The 25458-nt window shown below is 35.7% G+C and overlaps 1 protein-coding gene across 1 annotated transcript in view; it reads left to right on the top strand.

Moving 5' to 3' along the window:
- The window catches only part of CRB1 (crumbs cell polarity complex component 1), a gene marked incomplete at both ends in the record, with an annotated part of 164994 nt that overhangs the window by 17966 nt on the left and 121570 nt on the right, over positions 1 to 25458 (top strand). The window contains 2 exon segments of the mRNA XM_084245542.1: positions 23950 to 24064; positions 24066 to 24526. Of these exon segments, the coding sequence (XP_084101668.1) occupies positions 23950 to 24064; positions 24066 to 24526 (576 nt within the window).

Genomic DNA, 25458 nt, shown 5'->3' with positions numbered 1-25458 from the left:
AAAATTAGTAACTTTACGAGAGTCAAAATTCTGTTTATTTCCTTTGTTCTTAGTGCTATTTTATTTCTCACATGTATTTTACACTTGTGTATGAATGAACTTAATATAGTGATTAGTTCTGATTTAAACAGTAAATTTTCTTTCAAGAAAATTTTAAAGAGCATATGATGTATATTAAATGCAATGCATAATAATTCCATTTCTCTTCAGTCCCTTCCTATAGATGCAGGTTTTCTTCCGTTGTCATTTTCTTTCAGGTTGAAGAATGCAGATGTGCTAGTAACTGATGAATTCTTTCAGCTTTTGTTTATCTGAGTAAGTTTTTATTTCACTGGTATAAAATTCTAGCTTGATAGCTTAATATATACTTCAAAGATGTCATTCCATTGCTGATCTCCATATTATTTATCATGAAATTAGTCATCATCTAGCCATTTGTACACAGCATGGTTTTCCTCTCCTTAATTCTTATGACTCTTATAAAATTTTTATTTTATATTTGTTCTAAGCATTTTTTTATGATCTTCCTTTTCTTTTTTTTTTTAAAGATTTATTTATTTTTATACAAGAACCAGGGTACAGGCCAGATGTGCGGGAGGGTGAGAGGATTCAACAGAGACAGAGCAGGGAACAGAACAGGCAGACTGAAGAAATACACTGCTGAGGGGAGCAGTGGGTGAGACAGGAGAGGTCTGCTGCACCATGTGTGATTCTTGCCGGTAGGCGGGGATCAAACCCACGAAGCAGAGTTTGCGGACAGCTTCACAGTGCGGCACTCAACCACCTGCACCACTGGGGGAAGCCCAGTCTTCCTTTTCTTAATCTTGATTTGAGTTTTCTAAAATTCTCAGGCATCTAAATTGATCTATTCTACCAAATTTGGGGAAATTTTGGTCATGATTAATTCAATTATATTTCCCTGCCCCTTTTCCTCTCCCTCTGGGACTCTTATTTGTGATTATCCCATAGGTCACTGTAGTTCTGTTCACTTCTAAAAATATTTTTTGCATTCCATTTTTAGATTGTGTAATACCTGTTAATTATTTTCAGATTAGCAAATCCTTCATTCTGTGACTCCAATAGACTATTAAGCCCATCAGTAATGTTCTTCATTTTAGATATATTTTTCAGTTCTAGAAAACCTCCATTTGAATTGATTTTATCATTTTCATCTCTCAGCTGAGATTACTCATCTGTCTATTCATGTCATCCTTTAGTCCTCACAAATACAAAATTCTTATCTATTAATTTTAACATTTGACTCATCTCAATATATTATTGATCAATATCAATATTGACTTTTTTTTCTTGGATATAGGACATACTTTACAGGTTCTCAATGTCTATTAATTTTTTAATTTATGTTGGATAGTCAAATAATAAGTGTAGGGATTCCTGATTATGTTGGCTCATTTTTAGGATTTGGAATTCTGTTGGTTAGACAGTTAAAAAAGATTTTTTCCTATAAATATATTTTCTTTGAGTGATTCTATTTTGGTTTTGAGCTTATGACATCTCCTGCTTCTATGGGTGTGGTCCTTCCTCTTTAAAAAAGGCTTTTCTGGTTTCTTAATATTTGATATATTCAATGAAGTCTCTTCATCCTAGCTCAGCTGGAACTCTTTTACTTTTTCTATTTTCAATTAGCTCAGTCTCTGAACAGATGATCCTCCCCAGTAGGATTCCCCAAAATCCATAATGAATAACCAATTTTGTGAGCCCATTATTTGAGTGTCTCTTCATCTCTGGTGCTCTGACCTAAAATACAAATTGCTTCTCAGTCTATGATGCTGAGCTCATCCTCCTCAACTCAGAAATGTTCTGCTGTTCAACTGTACTCTCCATCTACATCATTAAAGTCATTCCATAGAGCCCAGGAGACAGATGTTTTTATTTCACTTCTAACACAGATCATAGTTCTGTAATAACTGTTCAATGTCTGAAAATAGTTACCTCATATATTTCTCACTCTTTTTAGTTGTTTATACCAGGATAGCAAGCTCGATGCCAGCCTTTAGGTTTTGGACAGACGTGGACATTGGTGAAAGGCAGTTGTCCCTTAAAATTACTTGACATTCAGTAAGAATTTAATGAACAGAAAAATTGGTTTAATGATCTGTTCATGTGTAAGAAAATGTGCTTCAGGACCAGATAAGAAAAGATTTATGTATGGACAACTGATTTTTGACAAAAGAGCAAAGAATGTGCAATGAAACAAGGACAGTTTGTTCAATAAATGGTGCTGGGAAAATTGGACTACCACATGCAAAAGAATGAAACTAGACCAGTACCTCACACCATGCACAAAAATCAACTCAAAATGGATAAAAGAACTGAACCTAAGACCTGAAACCATAAAATATATAAAAGAAAACATAGGTAAAACACTACAAGACATACATCTCAGTAACACGGTTAAAGAATCAGCCCCCAAAACAAAGAAAGTGAAGGAAATGATAAACAACTGGGATTACATCAAACTTAAAAGCTTCTGTGCAGCAAAAGAGACTTAACCAAAACAAAGAGACACTCTACTGATTGGGAGAAGATTTTTGCACTCCACACAACTGATAAGGGATTGATCACAAAGATATACAAAGAACTCACATGACTCAACAAAAACAAAGTAAAACAATACAGTCAAAAATGGGCAGAAGATCTTAAAAGACACGTCTTCAAAGTGGAAATGCAAATGGCCAACAGGCATATGAGAAAATGTTCACTATCCCTCGTAATCAGGGAAATGCAGATCAAAACCACAATGAGATACCACCTTACACCAGTAAGAATGGCACAAATTAAAAAAACTAGCAACAACAAATGTTGGTGTGGATGTGTTGAGAAAGGAACTCTCCTACACTGCTGCAAACTGGTCCAATCACTATGGAAAGCTGTGTGGAGGTTTCTCAGACTACTAAAAATGGAACTAACATATGACCCTGCAATTCCACTCCTAGGCATCTACCCAAAGGATACAAAAATTTTACAAAGGGATACCTGCACCCCTATATTTATTGTAGCACTATTTATAACAGGAAGGACTTGGAAACAACCCAATGCCCAAAAATAGATGACTGGATCAAAAAGATGTGGTATATATACACAATGGAATACTATTCAGCAATCAAAAAGGATAAACTCATGTCATTAGCAGCAACATGGATGGAGCTAGAAGGGATTGTGCTCAGTGAAATAAGTCAGAAGGAAAAAGAAAAATATCAGATGGTTTCGGTTATAGGAGGAATAGGGGAGAACAAAATAAAGGATCAGGGAAAAAATAGTAGCAATACAAAACCATGACACAACAAAACAAAAATAAACAGACAACTATAAATCAGAGACATTATGCAGGGGAGGGGGAGGCAGAGGGATTGAGATTGGCGGGGGAGGCCCACAAGGGGACTATGGTGATAGTGCACAAGTGAATTGGTGGAAATTCTATGGGGACTATACCTGAGAAAAGAAAGCAAACACTATAAAAAAGTGATGAAAAATGAACAATGATGTGTGTATATATATATATATAAATATATATATTTATATATATAAATATATATATATAAATGTTTTGAATAATCACAGAAGAGGATTTGGTACATATTTGATTGATTTAGTCAAAATGACCAAACTAGTCTTCAGTCACACACAAAGTGGTATTAAATATTTTCTGTGTGTCTGTGTGTTAAGCACCATTTTACTTTTAAACAATATTGATTACTATATTGAAATTACTTTGGAAAAAGCCTGGAGTTGACCATATATGCTATGTCAACACAGTTCCACCAAAGACAGTTTCAGAGAATTTACTTTTCTCAGCTCCAAAGCTATGCCTGAACAAAACTGAAATAAACAGATGGGAAGCAAAAAATTGCTGAGGGTTACAAAAATTCTACATGTGTGCTGAAACGTATCAGATACAACATTTAATTTTTCCATTCATATAGACTGTAAAAGTGGAATTATTCTTCATGAATATAAATACCTACACACAGCCATCTAAAGAAAAGAATCACTAGCAGCAACTTCCATATATTTGCTTAGAATTTTCTAAGGAATACATTTGATTTAAAAAACATCATATCATTCAGGTGCAATGAGTTGAGTTGTTCAGTTTGTACAAATACCGTGCTTTTACCTAAGTGACTGGTTATATTTTTTGTTTGTTTTGTGTATATTTTGGTCTCTTGAAAATGGGTGAACCCCTTTGAATAATCTAAATTATTTCTTTTCAAATACAATGCTTTGAAAATGCTAACAATTATTCCTTGCACTAGCTGCTTTCAAGGATAATCTTAGAGGTAAAAGGAGATGGGTAATATAAGCAAACTGAATTTAAAAGTAGTAAACAATATTTATCTTGAATTCATGCACTTGAATATTAGGCTTTGATTTGACAACAATCATTTCCTACATATTATATCATAACTCCATATTTTGATCTCAGAAGGAACATTAGGTATATCTGAGATCTTCACTGGGGTAATAGAGTTCTTAACACTATTGCCACAATATCTTGCATCATCTTCTCAGCACAGTAGTTTGGTTAAAAAAGCTCTGAGTTCAAACTATGTCAAAGTTTTATTCATGTGTCTACTAGCTTTTAAAAACAAAAACTGAACCTCCCTGGTGACACAAGGGGTTAAATTGCCCCACTGTGAAACTATATGCAGCCACTGCAGCACAAGTTTGATCCCTGGCCATGGATCTAACCCACATGGTGCAGCAGACCTCGCCTATCTTGCCTGCTGCTCCCCTCAGCAGTGTATTTCAGTCAGTCCACCTGTTCTGTTCCCCACTCTGTGTCTGGTGAATTCTCTAACCCCCCACCTCTGGCCTGTACCCCAGTTCTTGTATGCAAAATTAAATAAATATTGAGCCTCCCCTGGTGGCGCAGCAGTTGAGTGCTGGGTTGTGAATGTGCCCGCAGCCTCTGCAGCGCTGGTTTGATCCCCGGCTGCTGGGCGAGGGTCCCACATGGCGCGCAGACCTCTCCTGCTGCCAGCTGCTCCCCTCAGCAGTGTACTTTGTCAGTCTGCCTGTTCTGCTCTCTGCTCTGGCTTTGGTGAATTCTCTTGCCCTCCTGAGCTTCTGACTGTACCCAGTGCTTGTATAAATAAACAAATCTTAAAAAAAATTAAATAAATCTTTAAAAAAATAAAAACTAAAGACCAAATCCAACAAATTTGCTTCTTATTAACATACAAGGCAATTCAATGTAAAAAGATGAAATCTGAGGCCAAAATAAAGAAACAATTCTGTGTGTTTTAATTTAGTCTATTTTTACACAGAACAGTATCAAAATTGAGTATCATATTAGAATCTTTAAATTGATTGCATGCTTTTGAGGAAAGAAATTAATTAAATTATGGTTATCAAAACATGATGGCCAATGATGGATTTAAAGTATACAAACAGCAATATTCTATATCGAATTTTTTATTTTTTTGAGTTTGAACAGATGGAAATAGAGATTTGACCACCAATTTAAAAGCTGGTTTGGCTGTCTAATTATAATTTATAAAGTATAAATGAAATGCCTTAGATTTTTTTTTATATTCTCTCTCTCTCTCTCTCTCTGTCTCTCTCTCTCTCTCTTTCTCTAGCTCTCCCCCCCCAACCCCCACTACATTTATTTACTCTTTGCCCTCCTTTGTTTCAGCAACACAGAAACAAAACTATCTTTGGGAGGGGAGGACAATGACAAATGGATGAAAAACTAGCTTCTTGTCTTTTGGTGGTTACTATGGCAATAATCTTGATGGGAGATTTTCAGTCTGAAGTGGTTTCTATAACAACATGATAGGGTGCCTTAGAAATAGACCTGAGGTAAATAGATTCTTTAAGGGTCTCTTAACTCCTTTTATCCCACAGGATTAGTATCCTCTGGAGGACAAGTATTAGTAGGTATATTTGATGGAAGCATTAAAAATACAGCTTTTCTTTTGTAAAGATTGAACATTTAATTGTTCTATAAAGACCTGGAGCTATCTGATAGGATCTTAGGCTCCTTCGCTTTGGGAAATAATCAATAGCATCCTTACTCTATGCCTGCATCATGAAGTCAAATAGTCTTAAAACTGCTTCTTTCATAATATTTTCCCAAATTGCGAAAAGCAGAAAATATTCTTCACAGTAACATCTATTAACTCTCTCATAGATTACCCTAAGGCTAGCAAAACCTTGAATGCTCTCTTATTATACCTGGTGCATTCACTGAAAGATGGTGATCTTTCTGCTCCAGTAGATGGAGTCTGAATACTCACCCGTTGTTTTGCTCTTGAGTGTGCTTCAAACAGGCCTAGCTTCTATTTGATTTACAATTCATTAGGCATTATAAAAGGACGTTTATTGAAATTGTTCTGAATTTATTAAGTTAGTATAGCAAAAAAATTACATAAGAGTATACGAAGTCTACCATTTAATGCATCATCATTCAGCAGCACTGGTAAGTGAAAAGTCAGTGGGAAGGTATGACAGGTATACAACACAGGAAGAGATGGTGGGAGGCTGGATATTTTTTTGAGAGAAAAAAGATGGAAAGTTTATATTTATTATACAACCAGTTAAATTTAGAGAGATAGGGAGTAAGCTTGCTTGATTCCATTTAATCATGAATTATTGATTATCTACTCTATGCTGGATACTGGAGGTATGTATAATGATGAATAATACATGAGGCTTATTTTAAAACTAAGTTATGTCAAGTAAAAGTACTTTGTGGCATGACACAAAATACTAAATTACTATTATTTTTTTAAAGATTTATTTATTTATGCATACAAGAACTGGGCCAGAGATGTGCAGGGGTGAGAGGATTCACCAGAGACAGAGTGGGGAGCAGAACAGGTACACTGACTGAAATACACTGCTGAGGGGAGCAGCGGGCGAGTCAGGAGAGGTCTGCTGCACCATGTGGGTAGCTCCCTGGTGGCCGGGGATCGAACTTGTGCTGCAAAGGCTGTGGATTGCTTCATAGTGCAGTGCTTAACCTTTGCACCACCAGGGAGACCCTAAATTACTTATTAAATTAATTGATTTGTAAATAATGGATTTTTGCTTGAATTCATCCTTCTTTTTTCCTCACTTATCCTTGAAATATTTTAAGTGCAAATGTATAACCATTCTCTACCGAAAGAGATGATTATGGATCTATCTGAACAAGAATGATTTTCTCTAAGATATATCTTACATCTTCATTTTCATGCTTTTTCAACAATAGAGCTAGCCTCATACTTTATGATTTTTCTATTCAGTTAAGCTGCCAATTCTAAATATGAGATATTCTCTTTCAACTCTCAGAAGGATGTCAGCAACCATGCATCTCCCTCTGAGTTTTCCAGCAGTGCTGTGGTATTCTCATTTCCTTGGTGTTTTGTGCTCAGTAATGAATTCTGCGAATTTATTATGCATGCACTTGCCGCAGCCTTCTGAAGCAGAGTTTGCCAAATGGGTCCCTGGGAGATCAAGACCCATTCTCTACGAGAGAGTCAGGGGGCTGTGCAGAAGAGCTGAGGCATGTCTGTGGGCACCAATGCCCTGCTCAGAACAGCTTGTGCCAGAACACACTGGGCAGGGAGCCATTCATAAACTCTTCAAAATCTTATCCCGACCAAAGGCACAGTGGCATTGTACTTGCTGTGCTCAGTGCCATGGGGTGTTCAGCTGAATAAAAAGAAAATGAAATATATTCATGATGGGTTCCAAGTTATCCAGTAACTGCAGTAACCTGGGTTTTCACTGAAATTGGCCCACAACTAGAGTGACCTGACTTCTCTTTCTGTTCAAGTGCGATGAGCCATAAAGTGAGCAGAACAAATTTCCCTGGAGTAAAACTAACTAATCAGCGAAGCAAACAAGCAGCATGTATTTTTTTTTGTACCATTCAGGGGACAGTATTCAGTGTGATCAGAACTGAATACACAGAACACAAATGAAGACACACTGAACATTTATATATATATATATATATATATATATATGTACATATACTATAGGTACTGAACTTAAAGGGTCCATTTGCACAATGTAAAGACAAGACCCCATATGTGAAACAGAGCAAATTAGAAAATACAAAGGTAAGTGTGAGATTACCAGCGACAAGAGCTGTGCCTCTGGTCAGGAGAATAACAAGAATGCAAAGTTATAGGAAACACTCATAGAAAAAGGAATATCTGGTGCTGGGCTTCGAAGGATGTGCACAATTTGAATATTCACTATTATGAATAAATTCTTAGAAAGTACTTTGAAATGTTTTCATTCACTGAAATAATGTGACCACTATAATTCTGTCATTACAAAAAGCTAATTAAATCCTAGGGGATTAATATCTTAGTCATCGTTAAAACCACACAATTTTTCCAGGCCATAGTTCCCTTCACAAAAAAATGAGAAAACTGTCAAGAACTACACTGACCAATCTAATAGTCAATAGTGTCATGTGGCATTTGAGCATTTGAAAGAGGCTAGCTGGAATCCTCATGTGCTATTAGCATAAAATACAGGATTTCAATGATTTTATAGGAAAAAAATCTCATTAATTTTTAATGCTAGTTACATATATAAAGGAGACATTTCAATTATAACTGGTTAAATAAAATATATTATTCAAGTTAGTTTTGCCTGTTTGCATTTACTTTTCACTGTTTAATTTTACTATTGACCAGATTTAACATCAAATATGTGACTCACATTATACTTCTATTAGACAACATTGTTTGTCTAACATGTTTGTTCTTTAAACTATAGTCCATGGGCCAGCAGCATCAGCACCGCAGGGAGCTTATTAGCATTGCCAAATATCAGGTCTCACTCCAGACCTGCTGAGACCAAGTCAGCAATTTGATGAGCAATTTGATGAGGTCTTTAGTGGTTGACAATAACAATAAAGTTGGCGCTGACCTAGATACCTAGATAGTCTTTTCTTTTTTAGAAAGATCAGTTTATTTATTTTTTTTAATATTTATTTATACAAGAGCAAGAGCTGGGGTACAGGTCAGAGGTGCGGGGGGGTGAGAGAATTCACCAGAGAGAGAGCGGGGAGCAGAACTGGCAGACGGACCCAAGACACTACTATTGAGGGGTGCAGCGGGCGAGACAGGAGAGGTCTGCTGCGCCATGTGGGTTTCTCCCTGGCCGGCCAGGAATCGAACCGGCACTGCAGAGGCTGCTGACAGCTTCACAGCGCAGCGCTCAAGCCGCTGTGCCACCGGGGAAGCCCTGACCTAGATACTCTTGTTTCTTTTTAATGATTCCATTTTCTTTTTTATGTATACTTTTTCAAAAAATGTTTTGAAGTCTCCTTAACCTGCTAATCTCATATATATTAAATGTATAACCTTGGGGATGTAATTTAACATTCCTGAACCTCAATCCCTTATAAAAATGAATGCATTACCTCCAATGCTGTAATTTTTATAGTGAGTAACTAAGACATTAACAATTATTCACTTACACGAAGAACCTATACATTGGAGGCATTTTTATAATATCATTAACAATATTTCAAAAATTAGGTTACTCTAATTTTTAAAATTGTAATATTTTCTATACTATTTTGATGTACAGTAGGATAGACTAAATTTTGGGTAGTTGTTTTCATTTATTTTACAAATGGCTTATTTTTCCTTTAACCTTAGTTATGTACTTAACAATCTGATAAGAATCCAATGGAAACTGTTAAAACTTCCAGAACCCTTTTTAACAACTAAGTGCCAGGTAGCTAAATTATTCTGCTTAACAGTTTTATAATTGATGATGAAATTGTATCTATTGATTGTCAATCAGTTTTTTTTTAAATGGCAGGTTTATAGAGTGGCAACCAAACTTTTATCTTTTTTTTTTTCTCATTTAGAACACTTTTACCTTTACTGTGGGAATTTTAACTTGCTACAGGTAAAGGAGCAAATAAATGTAAGTCTATTTCTTAAGAAAAGGGGTCACTTAAAAGTCTGTCTATATAAAGTATACATGGATTATAATAAAGTCAAGGAGTCCAGGTCTGATTAAGTTTAAATGAATTTAATGTCAAAGGAACACAATAAGAGCCTCATTAAAATGTTCAATGATTGACATTTAGTAAAAATAATCTTCACAATTTGCATTATTTTGTCATGTTTTAAGGATGACAAAGGGCAAGGATTCTTCTATGAGGTTTGTGCAACTGCTGCCAGAGGTAGGATGTACTTGGTCCATCACCTTAACCCTAGGGATAGAGATCTGACCCAATCTAGACCCTGCGCTAAAGTGCCTGGGCTGTGTAGGGAAGGACCCAGGGCTTTTATTTTGGGAAAGTTTTGAGAGCAGAAGAAATTTTGGAGGAGCAGATGTCTCATTGCATCTGTGATGATGCTGATGGTCAGAACTATAAATAAAAACACCCGGAAAAATGTGAGTCCTATATAGGCATTTTAAAATGTTTTTGGAAGTCTCTCCATGAGCCCACTGATCCTCTGTAAGGAGGTAATAGAACAGGGAAGTTCAGAGGTAATGAACTTCAATCACAATCTTCTCAACTGGAGTCAGAAAGGTATGTTTCAGAGTTTGCACATAAGTCACTGAGGTAAATATGCAGTAGGTTATGTTCTACTCCCACCTGTCTTATGAGGTATATATTATTAGAGGATATGTGCTAATAATAATTTTGTATGCTTCCTAGAACTTCAATACTTCAAAACTCTCTTCCAATAGCATACAATCTAATTTTCATTGGATTTATTAATTTATTAAACATGCATTTATCAAGCAACAACTCTGTGTGGCACTTTCTAGTCAAATGAAGAATGCTAAGATACACATGTTTTGGATTCTGCATTGAATGGAAAGACAAATAATATTGACTAAATACATACTTTATTCCAGAGTTTTACAAGGAACTTTATGGATGGTACCTTCTACACCCCCTCATGATAAAAATAATAACAATAACAATAGTGGCTGGAAATGTTCACTCTATGTCAAGCACTATTGGCTGGCGATGTTCACTCTATATCAAACACTATTAGGCATTTTATGTATGACTAATTTAATCTCCATAGTAAACCTTGAGGTAGTAGGTATTGTTTTTGCAGGAATGGAAACTGGGGCACAGAGTTGTTAAATATCTTCATAAAACTCATAGAAAATGGCAGGGCCAGGATTTAAACCCAGACTCCAAAGTCCTTCTTTTTAAGTCCTATGCTCCTTGCTATCTCCTTTAGAAATGAGGAAACTGAGGTACAAAGACACTGACTTTGCTAAAATCAGAGACAGCAAATTACAGAACTAAAATTTTAATATCTGACATTTACTGTACTTGCCATTATATTAAATTGTCTTTAATTTAATACCTAAGACCACATTGGTAGAAATAAAAACATACAAAACAGTGAAAGCTAGTTTTTTAGAGGTCAAAAGACTGCAAAAAAAAAAAAAAAAGGAAAAGGAATGATCTTAAAGAGCTCATCTACCTCTTCTTTTAACTATTCAGTGAGGATCCTATCATACAGAACATCAAAGTAAGTAATTTACCTGAAGATTTGCTCTGCTTGATTTTATCAAAAGAGGCAAAAGAACTTCAAGCAAGGCATAAATGAGAATTCAGGTTTTCTTGCTGGCTCGTTCATTATTCAACAAATTTCTATTGACTGTACCACGTGCAAGCTGTTTTGGCTATATCCCGAACAAAGATCTGCCCCTCCGCACACGTTTCTCCTCCTCCTGCCCTGCTCTAACCCTGGAATTAAATAGCATTCTCTGCAGAAAGCCAGGTGAAACAAAATTCAAGAAACCACTTTCCTCTTATAAATTCCCAAAGTAACACATTGTATATATAATTTGAAACCTGGAACAGCCCAAATATTTGCTACTTAAAATTCAAACTATGATAGAGCTTGTTAAGTGCTTCACTACAATATCCAGGTTCGTCCAATTGCTAAATTTCTTTCTTTTTTTTTTTAAGATGTATTTTTTTTTTATACAAGCTCTGGGTACAGTCAGAAGCACGGGAGGGTGAGAGAACTCACCAGAGCCAGAGCAGGGAACAGAAAAGGCAGACTGACAGACATACACTGCTGAGGGGAGCAGCAGGCAAGATAGGAGAGGTCTGCTGCGCCATGTGGATATTTCCCTGGCCTGCCAGGATCGAACCCCCACTGCAGAGACTGCAGACAGTCTCACAGCACTGCGCTCAACCGCCTGCACCACTAGGGAGGCCCAAGAATATTTTTTTCTTTAACAAATGAATTAAATCCTCTTTATTAAGTCAATGGGTATTTCTACTTAAAGAAACTAATAATAGCTTTTGAGATACAGTTTAACAAAATATAGAAACCTGTATTATATTCTAAAAATATGACAGGTGTGATATAGTGATATGCCTCTGAGGAGATGTATTCCTATGTCTTTAATCACATACAATTTTATAAACCAATATTACTTCAATAAAAACAAAATAAAGTAAAATGAAAATAACAAACAAACATATCAAGAGTATAAGCAGGGCCTCCCCTGGTGGCGCAGCGGTTGAGCACTGGGTTGCGAAGCTGCCTGCAGCCTCTGTAGCGCCAGTTCGATCCCCGGCTGCTCCCCCACCACCGGAGGAGGGTCCCACATGGCGTGCAAACCTCTCCTGCCGCCCGCTGCTCCCCTCAGCAGTGTGCTTCGGTCCTTCTGCCTGTTCTGCTCCCTGCTCTGGCTCTGGTGAATTCTCTCACCCTCCCGTGCTTCTGACTGTACCCAGTGCTTGAATATACAAATAAATAAATAAATAAATAAATCTTTAAAAAAAAGAAAAAGAATATAAGCAAAGCTTCTATGTACAGACAGTAGAGTTTGTTATTTTAAAACAAAAATGCCAATAAAATAAAAGCCACTCACTAACAAAATTTTCTAAATTCAACTACAGGAAGAGATGTTTTGTATGAAAGAATGGCAGAAATGATTCAGTAGATATTGCTGGGAACATCAAATTTTATGTTACAATTCTTCTATTCTCCCATTTCTCTTTAAGTGAAATTAGGTTAAATGGATATTAAAAATAGAATTAAAATAGAAAAACTGTGCCTTTGCATGCTTAAAAAATTGCTTAATACTGTAGCTAACACCGCCTTTTCCCATCCTGGGAAGTACCTCATCCCCAAGTCCATTCTCCTATGGACTACTACTACTCCTCTAGTAGTTTGGAGAAAAAGCAAGGCCAAATACATGCCCTGGAGTAATGATCCCAAACAGCTTGTGCTGTCGGGAATACATTGGTGAGTTTGATCTTATGAAATATGAGGCTTATTTAAAACTGCTGTTTTAACCCAGGTATGAGCAATAACCACAATTCGACCCATTTATCCTCCTTCCTTTTTGCTGACAGAAGATAGATTTGATTCCTAAACTTAGTATCAATCAAGATGAGGTAAAGATAGTTAAAGGGTTGCATGTGGAGAATTTGTTAGTAAACTCTAGAAGACAAAGAATAAAAGTGATATTGTGATAAAAGTGTATTGAAATAAAATTTAAAGCAAAATAATGCTTTATACATATTGCACTATACATATATAATACATATGTACATACGTTTATGTAGCAGGAGAGTGTGTAAAGTAAGGATCAAGCTTTTGACAATTAATACACAAGAAATACTAATTGAGAACTTGTTGCGCATAAATAGGCACGGAAAACATACACAAATCTACAGTTCCTCTGAACAGTTTAATACTGATCACAATGCTCATTTGATATTTTTCTAAGTCAAAAACTTAGATGATACTCAAAATGCTTAGTAAGAAGTTAAAGGTTTTTATTTTGTTTGTTTGTTTGTTTGTTTGTTTATGAAAGGCAAATCCCAAAGAGCAGCTCTCTTTTATTTATTTATTTATTTTTTTCAAGAGCCAGTCCTGACCTGGGTGCAGGTAGTCTAGGTAGGGGACCAGCTTTCCCTTTTTTTTTTTTTTTTTTAATAGAGGCATGTTATTTATTTATTTTATTTGTTTTTGTTTATACAAGCACTGGGTACAGTCAGAAGCGCGGGAGGGTGAGAGAATTCACCAGAGCAGGGAACAGAGCAGGCAGAAGGACTGAAGTACACTGCTGAGCGGAGCAGCGGGCGGCAGGAGAGGTCTGCGCGCCACGTGGGACCCTCCTCCGGTGGCCGGGGAACAGCCGGGGATCGAACCGGCGCCGCGGAGGCCGTGGGCAGCTTCACAACCCAGCGCGCAACCGCTACACCACCGGGGAGGCCCAAGCAGCTCTCTTTTAAATCTAATCCACACTTTAATCTTTAGCAAGGTTAGTACTTCATGGAGAGTATGTCTTAAGTGGATTGACTTAGTCCAGTGGTAAGTTCTCTACATAAAGGCTTTCTTGTATTGTTCTCTAAAATAAAATTCTTGCATTGAAAATGCATTGGTGAATTGTATTTTTTTGGTTATTATGGTTATTACAACTACCTTTTGTACTAATCCAGAAATTGTCTATTAGGAACCCAGAGCTATTTCTAAACATCTTATAACAGTATGAGCTAACATACATTGAAAACTTAGTAGATACAGCCAAGCATTTAAATCTAGCTAGTTAATCTTCACAAAAAACCCAAGAAGGGGGTTCTAATTGCAGATAAGGGAATTGAGGTGGCGAGTGGCAGAACGAGGCTCCCTTTGGGTGTGTTTTATTTCAGGAACTTAGCTCCTCACCACTGCACTATCCTCTTCTGGCAAATCTCCTGTGGTTGGCTAATACAAAAGTTGACAAGAAATTAACAGCAACAACGAAAAGTTTATAAAATGTTGATAAAAAATTATTTTTTATTGATAATAGAAAAACATGACAAAATCTTCATATTCTTGATTGATGATTTTTCTTTTTTGTTTGCAATTTGATAACTTTAGTTGATTTTTGAAGTTGTGACAGGTATATGAGTAACCAATGTGCACAGCTTGTCTGGGGACTCTTCATTCTTATTACATTTTCTAGACAACCGCATGTGGATGTGGCCTGGGACATTCTTATTCCTTTGACCCAACTTTGTTGAGCCTGGTGTCAGTGCTCACATCTGGAGTGCCCATTTCCTTCACTCAAATTTACGGCTCCTTTAGTGCTTGAGGAACATGGATTCATCTTAGCATCTGTGGTGTAAGCACTGATCACTACCTCCTTGGTGGCAGACTGCCCCTTCTTGGCAACTTCCTTGCAGGAGCCATTCTGCCTGGTCAAATGTAAAAGGCAATTGATGATTTTTCAATCAGAGAATGACCTGCCTGTTACATAGATATGTGCATTAAAGCCATCATGGACAAAAGCATAAATACTGCTCAGAATAATCTTTGAGAAATTAAAATGCTTTCCCCTGAAATCACTATGCAGTGTTCCTTTGCTCTGAGTAAATATACCTCACCTTATAACTAAGTCAAGTAAGTAATAGGGCAATTTTTCAAGTAAAATGAATTATACACATGCACACATACCTACAATAAATGCATTTAATGCTTGGATACTCAGCATCTTTAAAACTGGTCAAATTGGCTTTTACTTCTCAGCAGTATATTTTTATATAAAAGTATGTGGTATAAATTAAACATAACATTAATTTGCATAAAATGCATGTATTTATATTAAATATATATTTTTTCAGCATTAGCAATACTGAACTAGCAAACACAGAAAGAATTCTTTATGTTATTATATAAAGTATTTTATTTTCTACTAAGCAGAGATTTTCCAATTGCTATTCTCAATTTCTAGTGCCCCTGGGACATGTCTCTGGAAAGAGCAGGAGGTCAAGCTGCTGGGCTACAAGGGCTCCTCCCTTTCTTTCCCTGAGCTGCTCCACCTTCTGATTTTGTATATTGGAATTATTACTCATGACATGACAGGGGATTACTCATGATATTTCCTTCAAGGGGTTCTGCTTCATGCTCAAAGGAAAAGTCCAAGTCTGAAGATCACTATTCTAGAACTTCTTATAATGTCCAGTAGATGGCAAACTTTACTGCAAGGAAACATTTTGGCAGCCTATATGAACTGGTCTGAAAATAATTACACTTCACATCCAATAAGGCATCTTATCCTGTATTTTAGTCTCATGTGAAAGCTGGAAACAAAATTATCTATGGCTATCTCCCTGGGAACTAAGTTACAATTATAATTTTAAATGGTCTTATAAAGTTTTTTAAGTTCTATGTTAAAGGAATTATCACTATGAAAATGATTTTTTTTAAGAGGCATGCATTATTTTTTTATTTTATTTATTTATTTGTTTGTTTGTTTATACATGCACTGGGTACAGTCAGAAGCGTGGGAGGGTGAGAGAATTCACCAGAGCCAGAGCAGGGAGCAGAGCAGGCAGAAGGACTGATGTACACTGCTGAGGGGAGCAGCGGGCGGCAGGAGAGGTCTGCGCGCCATGTGGGACCCTCCTGTGCTGGCCGGGGAGCAGCCGGGGATCCAACCGGCGCTGCAGAGGCCGGGGGCAGCTTCGCAACCCAGCGCTCAACCGCTGTGCCACCGGGGAAGCCCAGGTTGGTCGAGTGTTTACAAGTGTACAAAGTACAGCGTTATATATGTATATATGTCATACATATATATTAGATTTTTGGGTAGTGCACAAAACTAGAATAATCATAACTTTTCATGACACTCCAATCATTGGTCTGTGCACATTCTGCTTTTAATTGCTTAGTTGGCTACTTAATTAAAATTTTAAAATAAGGCAGTTCCTTTATATGTTTGAAAATAAAATTTGAAATATACAATTTTCTTATTGGCAGGCAGTTATATTAGTATCAGCTAATAACACATAGGTCATGGACTGCTTTTCTAAGAACATCTGTTACCATCTGGCACATGGACACACCCAGAAACCCAGGAAGCAGATTTTGTGAGCAATGCTAATGACACCAGTCACTCTAGAGGAGACCCAGTTATAAGACGAGCTTGACAGATGCTGTAGTCCAGAAGCAGGAATGAAATCATTAATTCAAAGTGTACATGTAAAAAAAAATGTGTTTGTGTGTGTATTTTCCTTTAAAAATATTTATTTCCAAATTTATCCCATACTACTTAAAAAATTCCTAAGAGTTATAATGGAAGCAATAGTTTCTACTCTCTCTATTTCAGCTTCTCACTCCGAGTAACATTCCTCAACAGTAGCTACTTAAAACTTCTAGCTACATCTTATGGTTTTGTTTCTAAGTAAGACTGGCTTTTCTTTAAAAAAAAAAAAAATAAGGCATAATCTATTTGAATCCTAATATGGTAAAAGTAGATTTAACTCTCCTGTCGTTCTCAACACCCCACACACTACTACTCCCAATATTAGTCATAACATTATATGTCATTCTATTATTATGATTGCTATTATGAAAATTCTTTTTAATTCCAAAGCATAATGTGATTTCATTTCCAAAATTTAGTTTCTTCTAGAACTAATACTGGTAAAGCTTATCAACCAGTCTGTTTTGTTTTCATCACTTCTCCCCATGGTGCTCTGTACCTATTTCTCCTTCAAGCCATCCTTCTTGGAGCTCTGCTTTCTCTTTCTGCTTCCAGAATTGTTTAATCTCTACGCTGGGAGCATATCAGCAGTTCTAGAATCTTCTTTCAGAATTTTTTTTGCTTCTTTCTTTTGTTAGATTCCTTGTATCCTAAATTCTATGTCTTCCCTTTCTCATCCCCATTTCATGGAATCTTCCTGAGAGTAGAGTGTGAAAGCTGAAATTTTAAACCAAAGTGAAGATTCAAACCTGGGAAGAAGTCAAGCAGATCACCCTTTGAAAATTAGTCTAAGTTTGAGTTTAGTTTAGATAGATAGGGACAGCGAGTCACTGATATATACTTTTAAAAAATGTAATTATTCTTGACAGGGTAGTGAAGGACTGGTGGTTTTCTAGAGGATTAGATCTTTGTATCACTTAAGTTATATATAAAGATATGTTGATGCTATCTTTGTGCAGAGAAAGGCAAATCCTGGGGTTTAATCACTTACTGATTTCTAAAGAAATCACTATGGAAATGCACAACTGGGTATCCATTATAAAATCTCCTTTATCTGATTTCTTGGTCATTAGTGGGGATGAAAGCTGGCTAACACTCAGACAGAAAACTTTCATGTGGCTGCTTCACAACTCCAAAACCTATGCAGACGAATGTGCTCTCTTGCCTGCTAGGTCAAGTTTGGGACTGGGATGATGCCAGAACATTTATAGTGAGTTCATAATTTCCATGATCTCTTTCATTTTTTGTTTAATAACCATCCATTCTTGTTTCATAGAGGCAATATCCTTTCTTAACTCTTTGAAAATATTAATTCTCAAATTTTCATAAGTTTTTGTCCATTTCAAAACTGACTTTGTCTCTTCCAAGTTTGTGTATTTAGGTCTTTGCATTTTATCTTAGTGATTTCCCTCAACTCTGGTCAATCTCATATAATGAGTTCATATTTATTGAAGAGGTATTATTGTTTCTTAAGATAATAGATCTTAAGACAATGGATAAAAGAATATCGTTATTCTTTAGAGTTTAAGTACAATTAAAAGAAAATTACATCATGTATGTATATGTACATTTCATATATGCTCTTATGTATTTCTTAATAGCTATTTTAAAATTCTTTATGCTCCAAGGCTTACTAGCTTATGAGGATTTATTACAGGATGATTGGGTTGTGTCATTTCAATAAGTAACACTGCATATATATCCAAGTATTTTCTTTCAGGCTGGTCAAGAAAAATAATATGATTCCCTGTTTTGAGTATAAAACTGGCTACTGACTGTTATACCAGACCCAGCCATCCTACTATGACCAGCAGTCATGGCTGTGTCTTTGAATCTACCTTCATGGGAGAAATGATGAAAGATGGAATATGAGAATCTAATTGTGCTTTTAGAAAGTTTTCAAGACCTGCCTATTTTCAGCACCATTTGCACATTCATTTCAAAAGCACTTGGAACCTTGAATCCCTGAAACTTTCTAGGACTCTGTGACATAAACTGACTTGGCTCTTGAATTTTCATACTTGAATTTTGCTTAGTCTAGTATGCTGTCTGTTTTTACTCATTCATCAATAGTCTGGCTTCCATTTATGTATGTATGAATGTAAATCTATGTCCTCAATCTCTATGCTAACTCTTGCGAGTTTATGACAACTTAATTCCTTTTGTTTCTTTTTTTTTTAGATTTTTTGGGTCTAATTTATTGAGAAATAATTTACATATAGTAAAAGTCACCAAATTTCAGTCATAAATGCTTATGGTCAGTAACTGCCACCATAATTATGATACAGAAAGTTTCCATAAAAAATATCCTTATACATGTAAGGATATATATATATATATATATATATATAAAATGTAATCCTTTACATTAATGTAAATTCTTACATTAATGTAATTCCTTTCACTCACTTTCACTCATCTCTATTCCTTGGTGACCTCTGAATTGTTTTTATCAATATAAATATAGAATGCCATTTATAAAAATGGATACACACAGCAAGTATGAGTCCTGCTGTATGAATCTTTCTGGTGCTTTGTGTCTGGCCCTTCACTAAGCATACTTTAAAGGTTTCTCCATACTGTTTTGTGACTCAGTAATTTGCTCCTTTTATTCCCAAGTACTACTACAACTTGTGAATACATTAAAATGAATTCACCAGTGGATGGACATTTGTATTTTTTCAGGGTTGATCATTATGAATAAAGCTAATATTTTTTTCAAGCAAGTTTTGCATCAACATTTTATTTTCATTTTTCTTTGGTAAATATCTACGTATGGAATTGCTAAGTTTTATGATAAGTGTATGTTTAACTCTATAAGACATTTCAAAACTATTTTCTAAAGTGTCTACACCATTCTGCATTCCTACCAGCATCACATGAGATATAAAACTCACATAGCAGTAATTACAACAGTAAAAGTATACTTTTAAAGTATGAAGCATTATTTTTTAAAAATGATACTTTATGAAAATATGAATGTCTAACTGGCAGGATGGTAAATAGGATATACCATTCTTAATTTCTATGAACATAAGACTATAGCTCCTGAATAGAAAAGTGGAAATTGTCAGAATTAAAAGGAGAAATAGAAAATTCACAATCACTATAGCATTTTGATTTATTAATTTAAATAAAGAGAGAAACATTAGAAAAAAACAAACAACTAGAAAATATCTGATCTGGTTGATTTTTATAGATTTTCCCTGGGTCAAATGGAAATTAACAAATATTTTTATTTGAATGATAATGAAAAGAAATTTTAAGAGGGAAATTTCTATCTTAATTGTATACATGAAAAGTGACACTTGGAATAAATGAAAGCAAATTCAACTCAAAGAATTCAATTAAGGCAATAAAAAGGCAAGAGCAGAAATCTGTAAGATAGAAAAGATACAGAGAAACTAAAAAGTCAGTCATCTCTTTGAAAAGACTAATAAAATTGATAATACATGGGCAAGAATGACCATTTATCAAGGAGAGAGGGGAGGCACATATGTGAGTTCCACTGCCTCTACATCCTTACCTACACTTGCTACTGTCAGTCTTCGTCACTCACCCAGTTTAGTGGGTGTGTAGTGATACTGTTTTTAACTCCTTTTCCCTTCATGATAAAGGAAGTTGAACATTTTTCAACTTGCTTATTTGCCATCCCTTCCAATTGTTTTTTTAAAGATATGTGTTTTTTTTTTTACTATTTAAATCATATTTTTTAATTGGAAAAAAAAAACAATAGGGGCAGAGGGACATACCTCTTCAGATATACGTTACCACCACCAAAGCACCAATAATTCTCCCTCATAGTCCACTGGATCCCCTCTTTCACCCCTGCCCTTCTCTGGGAGCCTGAATTCTTGTAGTCAAATTTCTAATTTGTTTTGGTTTAGTTTTATTGGTTCCCTTATTTCATTATTTATATTCTACGAGTGGAATCACCCAGTATTTTTTTTCTTCTGATTTGATTTAGCTTAGCCTAGTCCCTTCCAGTCCCATCCATATTGTCAAAAATGGCAGGATTCATCTTTTTTTTTTTTTACAGCTGAGTAGTATCCCATTGGCTGTGTCTATCTGTCTGTCTATCTATCTATCTATCTATCTATCTAGCTGGCTAGCTATCCGGCTAGCTATCTTGCTATCTATATTCTTATGTAACTATCTGTCTATATATCAATATATCCTACATCTTTTTAATGTACTCAGCCATACTTGGGCATAAAATTTGTTTCCATAACTTGGCTGTTGTAAATAGTGCTGCAATGAACACAGTACATATGCCTTTTATTAATGTTTTTGTATTCTTTGAGTAACCAGATAGGATCATATCAGATTATTATTTAATATTTGAGAAACCTCATATTGTTTTCCTTAGGGACTGGACTGTTCACATTCTTACTAACAGTATATGGGGGTTAATTTATTTCTAAACCCTTGCCAGCACTTACTTCTGCTTTTTTTGATATAGGCCGATTTCACAGTTGTGACGTAGCATCTCATTGTGGTTTTGATTTCCATTTACCTGATATTAAGTGATTTTTTTCACGTGCCTGTTGGTCATCTACATGTATTCTTCGGAGAAGTGCTTATTTAGATTTTCTACCCATTTTTTTTATTGTGTTATCTGTTTTTGGTTGTTGGGCTATGTGAGTTCTTTGTAGATCTCGGGTATTAGCCCTTGTCAGATGTAGGGCATGCAAAATTTTTCTCTGATTCAGTAGGATATCTTAATAGTTTCTGTTGCTGTGCAGAAACTTTTTAGTTTGGTGTAGTCTAATTTGTTTATTTTTGCTTTTGTTTCCCTGCTGTTAGAGTGGAGTGTCAAAATATATCACTGAAGTCAAAGTCATACAATAGTTTTGCTTATGTTTTCTTTGATGTATTTTATGGTTTCAGATCTTACATTCAATTCTTTGATCCATTTTAAGTTATTGTGTTTGGTGTGAGAGAGTGGTCTAGTTTCATTCTTTTGCATGTGACTGTCCAGTCTTCCCAGCACCAATTGTTGAAGAGACTTTGCTTTCTCCATTGCATACTTTTGGCTCCTTTGTTATAAATTAACTACCCATATAAATATGGGTTTATTTCTGGGCTCTCAATTTTATTTCATTGATCTGTGTGTCTATTTTTATTCCATTACCACACTGTTTTGATACCATACCTTTATAGCATAGTTAGAAGTATAGGCACATGATAGATGCCTCCATTCTTCTTTTCCTTTGGGATCACTTTGGCTATACCAGGTCTTTGCAGTTCCATAAAAATTCTTTCTATTTCTTGAGGAAAGCCATTGGATGCAGCTTCCAGGCAATTCTCTCCACCTACCTACAGGATAGCTCTCTTTTGTGTCACCTCTGCGCAGTCTGTATTGTTCTCTGATGTCCAATGGGTATTTCAATTCACCTCAGTCATGGGACTTTCTGGTGTAGTGTCCTGCTGGTTAACTATTAGATAATACTCTTAGGGTGAAAGCAAGAAACCCCTTTTGCCACCATCTTGGTGGCATTTCTGCTTCCTGATTTTCATGTAATTTTGGAACAGAGAAGAAGTAAACATGCATATGAAGATCACTATATTTAAGTATGAAAGTTCAACCCAGTAAATACCCTAATCTTGGCATTATTCAGGGAAAAGAAATCGATCTTTTTTTAATTGGATAGACCAGAGGTTCAAACCCCACCTCTGTATGATGCCATGCATGACTTAGCCCATGAAAACTTTAGTTTCCCACTAGCAAAATGTTTTATACAAATGTCAGAATGCTATCTTAAAAATGGTACAGGAAAGATCTCTAATACAAAGTCGAAAGTAAAAAGTCAATTTGCTGAGTTTTCCCATAGGTAACAGAAAATATTTCCTCTTAGACCAACCCTCCTGATAATACATAAACAGATATTAACTTTTATGTGCAGGTACTGCCAGATGACTTCACAGAGGATACTGTGAAACTTTTCACTCCTATATGATGAACCAGGCAGCAATTTCTTCTCAATATCTTTTCATCACTCTGTTGGTACCACACTGTGTTAAAGAGAACCATTTCTCTTTTTTTTTAGGAGGAAAGGAAAAAGACCTATTATTACTGGTTTCTAAAAGTTTACATTATACTTTCTTCAGGCAATAGCTTATTTATGTCTCATAAGAGAAAATTCACTACAATTTTTTTAATGTCTGTATCTACTATTATATTAGTGAGCAATACTGTGAGAAAGGGAGCAAAAATAAGAGGACGATGTATCAGATGAAAGCACATGCAAAAAAGTTTTTTGTAGGTTGATGCAATTGGGTTACCAAATCATAAAGTTTATCAATGTACAAGATTAAGAAAATAAAAATGCTGTGCATAAACTTTACTGTATTTGTTTCTTTGCAGTGAGACTTAATGTATCACACATAAGATATATTCAGTAAAATTGCATTGCTCTGAGGATAACTAATAAATGTGTAATCCCTGACATACTTGGTGCAGAAAGGTTTTCAATAAATAGTTGGTATTTTTATTTTTATACTTTCATTTTTCAATGCTTTTCTTTTAGAGCACAAATAGTGACTGACAAAGCAATCCAAAAACAAGTTTTTGTATTCATTTAAATACTAGTTTCAGTTACACACTGAATTGCATTCAGAGACAATTTGTATTTCAACATCTAGCACACTCCAAATTTCTTTGTGAGAGAGGATGTGATTTCAAAATTTTGTGTATATAGTGCAATTTAACAGTTGTTCCAATTTACTTCCTTGCTCAACAATATTCAAACCTCAGAAAGGGAAATGGAGAAGCAAAGACTCTCGAATGAGCCATTTTTATGTTTCTTATTAGCAAATATATGAAAAGATTTGTCAAATGACCATTAATGACAAAACTCATCGTTAAAATGCAGTCAACTGTATTTCACTAATGAGTTTGAAGTGACATGAGGAGTGAAATGAAAGTTCTTCAATTTTATCCTGAACCATTTATTTGTAAGCTTCATTTTGACATTTTTTATTCCCTTGTAGATTCCCTTTGCAATAAAAATGATACAAGGTGCCTCTCAAATTCTTGCCAAAACAATTCTACATGCAACGATTTTTCAGAAGACAATTGCCATTGTTCAGACTCAGCCATTAATTTGAAAAGACTGTGACAGTGCGAAAAATCCTTGCTTCTCTGATTCTTGTCAAAAAAATGCTACTTGTGTGAAAACCCCAGGAGAAAAGAGCTTCCTGTGCAAATGTCCTCCTAGCTATAGAGGGACGACCTGTGAAACCGTCACTGGTTCCTATGGCATGAGCTTCTGCCACCACGGAGGTATTTGCCGTCAGGACCCTGTTCAACCTGTCTGCATCTGCCCTGTTGGATATGCTGGGCAATTCTGTGAGATGGATCACAACGAGTGTGCTTCCAGCCCTTGCCACAATGGGGCCGTATGCCAAGATGGAATCAATGGCTACTCCTGCTTCTGTGTCCCAGGATATCAAGGCAGGCAGTGTGACCTGGAGGTGGACAAATGTGTTTCAGATCCTTGCAAGAACAAGGCTACATGCCTCAACGAGATAGAAAGAAACATTTGTATTTGTCCCCTTGGTTATTCTGGTAAGTTTGATTACATTTGGACCATAGATGTTGTTAAGTACCTTTCCCTTTCTTTACTATGACAGAAACAGAGGAGGAATTTTATGTTCTAATTGCTTATGAAAATGGTCTTCACAGGAATAACTAGATAGAAAGCTTTCTAAATAACTAAAAATCTATGGAGTTTTCAACCAGTATATACTGTTAATTTTTTCTGTCTCAAATGGAGCCCTACATTATTTAAAATTTAGATTCAGTCTAGAATTAAAGGATTCTTTGGGGTCCTGTTTTCTAGGTCAGGACAGTTCAGAGCAGATTTCTTTCATCCTAGCTTAAGTGTGCCCTCTAATGCCCAAAGCCTGACATTGCAGCCTGCTGGGGGAAGACAGAACCCCTGTGGATGCAAGGTGGTGAGTTACCAGTGAAGTGTCAGCAACATATTTGATAGCAAGGCTGGTACAGCATGGTAAATCAGATAAATTGTGATTTTTATTAATAAAGAATTCAAATTTTTTACTCTCTTGGAAAGAGCAAATAATAGTTAACCTTGCATCTAATCACAAAGTTTCTGTTGATAAATAATTTCAACAACAGAGTAACTAGTTGAGAACACATTTATTACAAGGTTATATCAGTTTCCACCCTTTCAGCCTCTAAAATCACAGTTATCCATTTAGGCCAGTCCTTCTAGATGAACATCTTTCTTGTATTTCCACACTCTTTGGATTTTCCGTGTATGTCATACAGTTCATATTTTCTTACATTCATTCATTTTAACTTCTGTTTTCTGTTTTTCTGGGCTTCCTAACTCCTATCTGTGATTACCATTCACTTTTTAAGGTCCCCTTTTCCTTTAGCTCACACTAGTTTTATAGCTTCCTGTAATATTTGGCTTTCAAGTTGCTTTCTTCTCTCAACCCTTTTACACTTATTGCTTTGTCTTATTCTCTTTC

The sequence above is a fragment of the Talpa europaea genome (genome assembly GCF_964194135.1).
Source record: "Talpa europaea genome assembly, chromosome: 10".
Classification (NCBI taxonomy): domain Eukaryota; kingdom Metazoa; phylum Chordata; class Mammalia; order Eulipotyphla; family Talpidae; genus Talpa; species Talpa europaea.
Note: the sequence above shows the minus strand (reverse complement) of the source record. Positions and strands in the feature narration are given on the sequence as shown.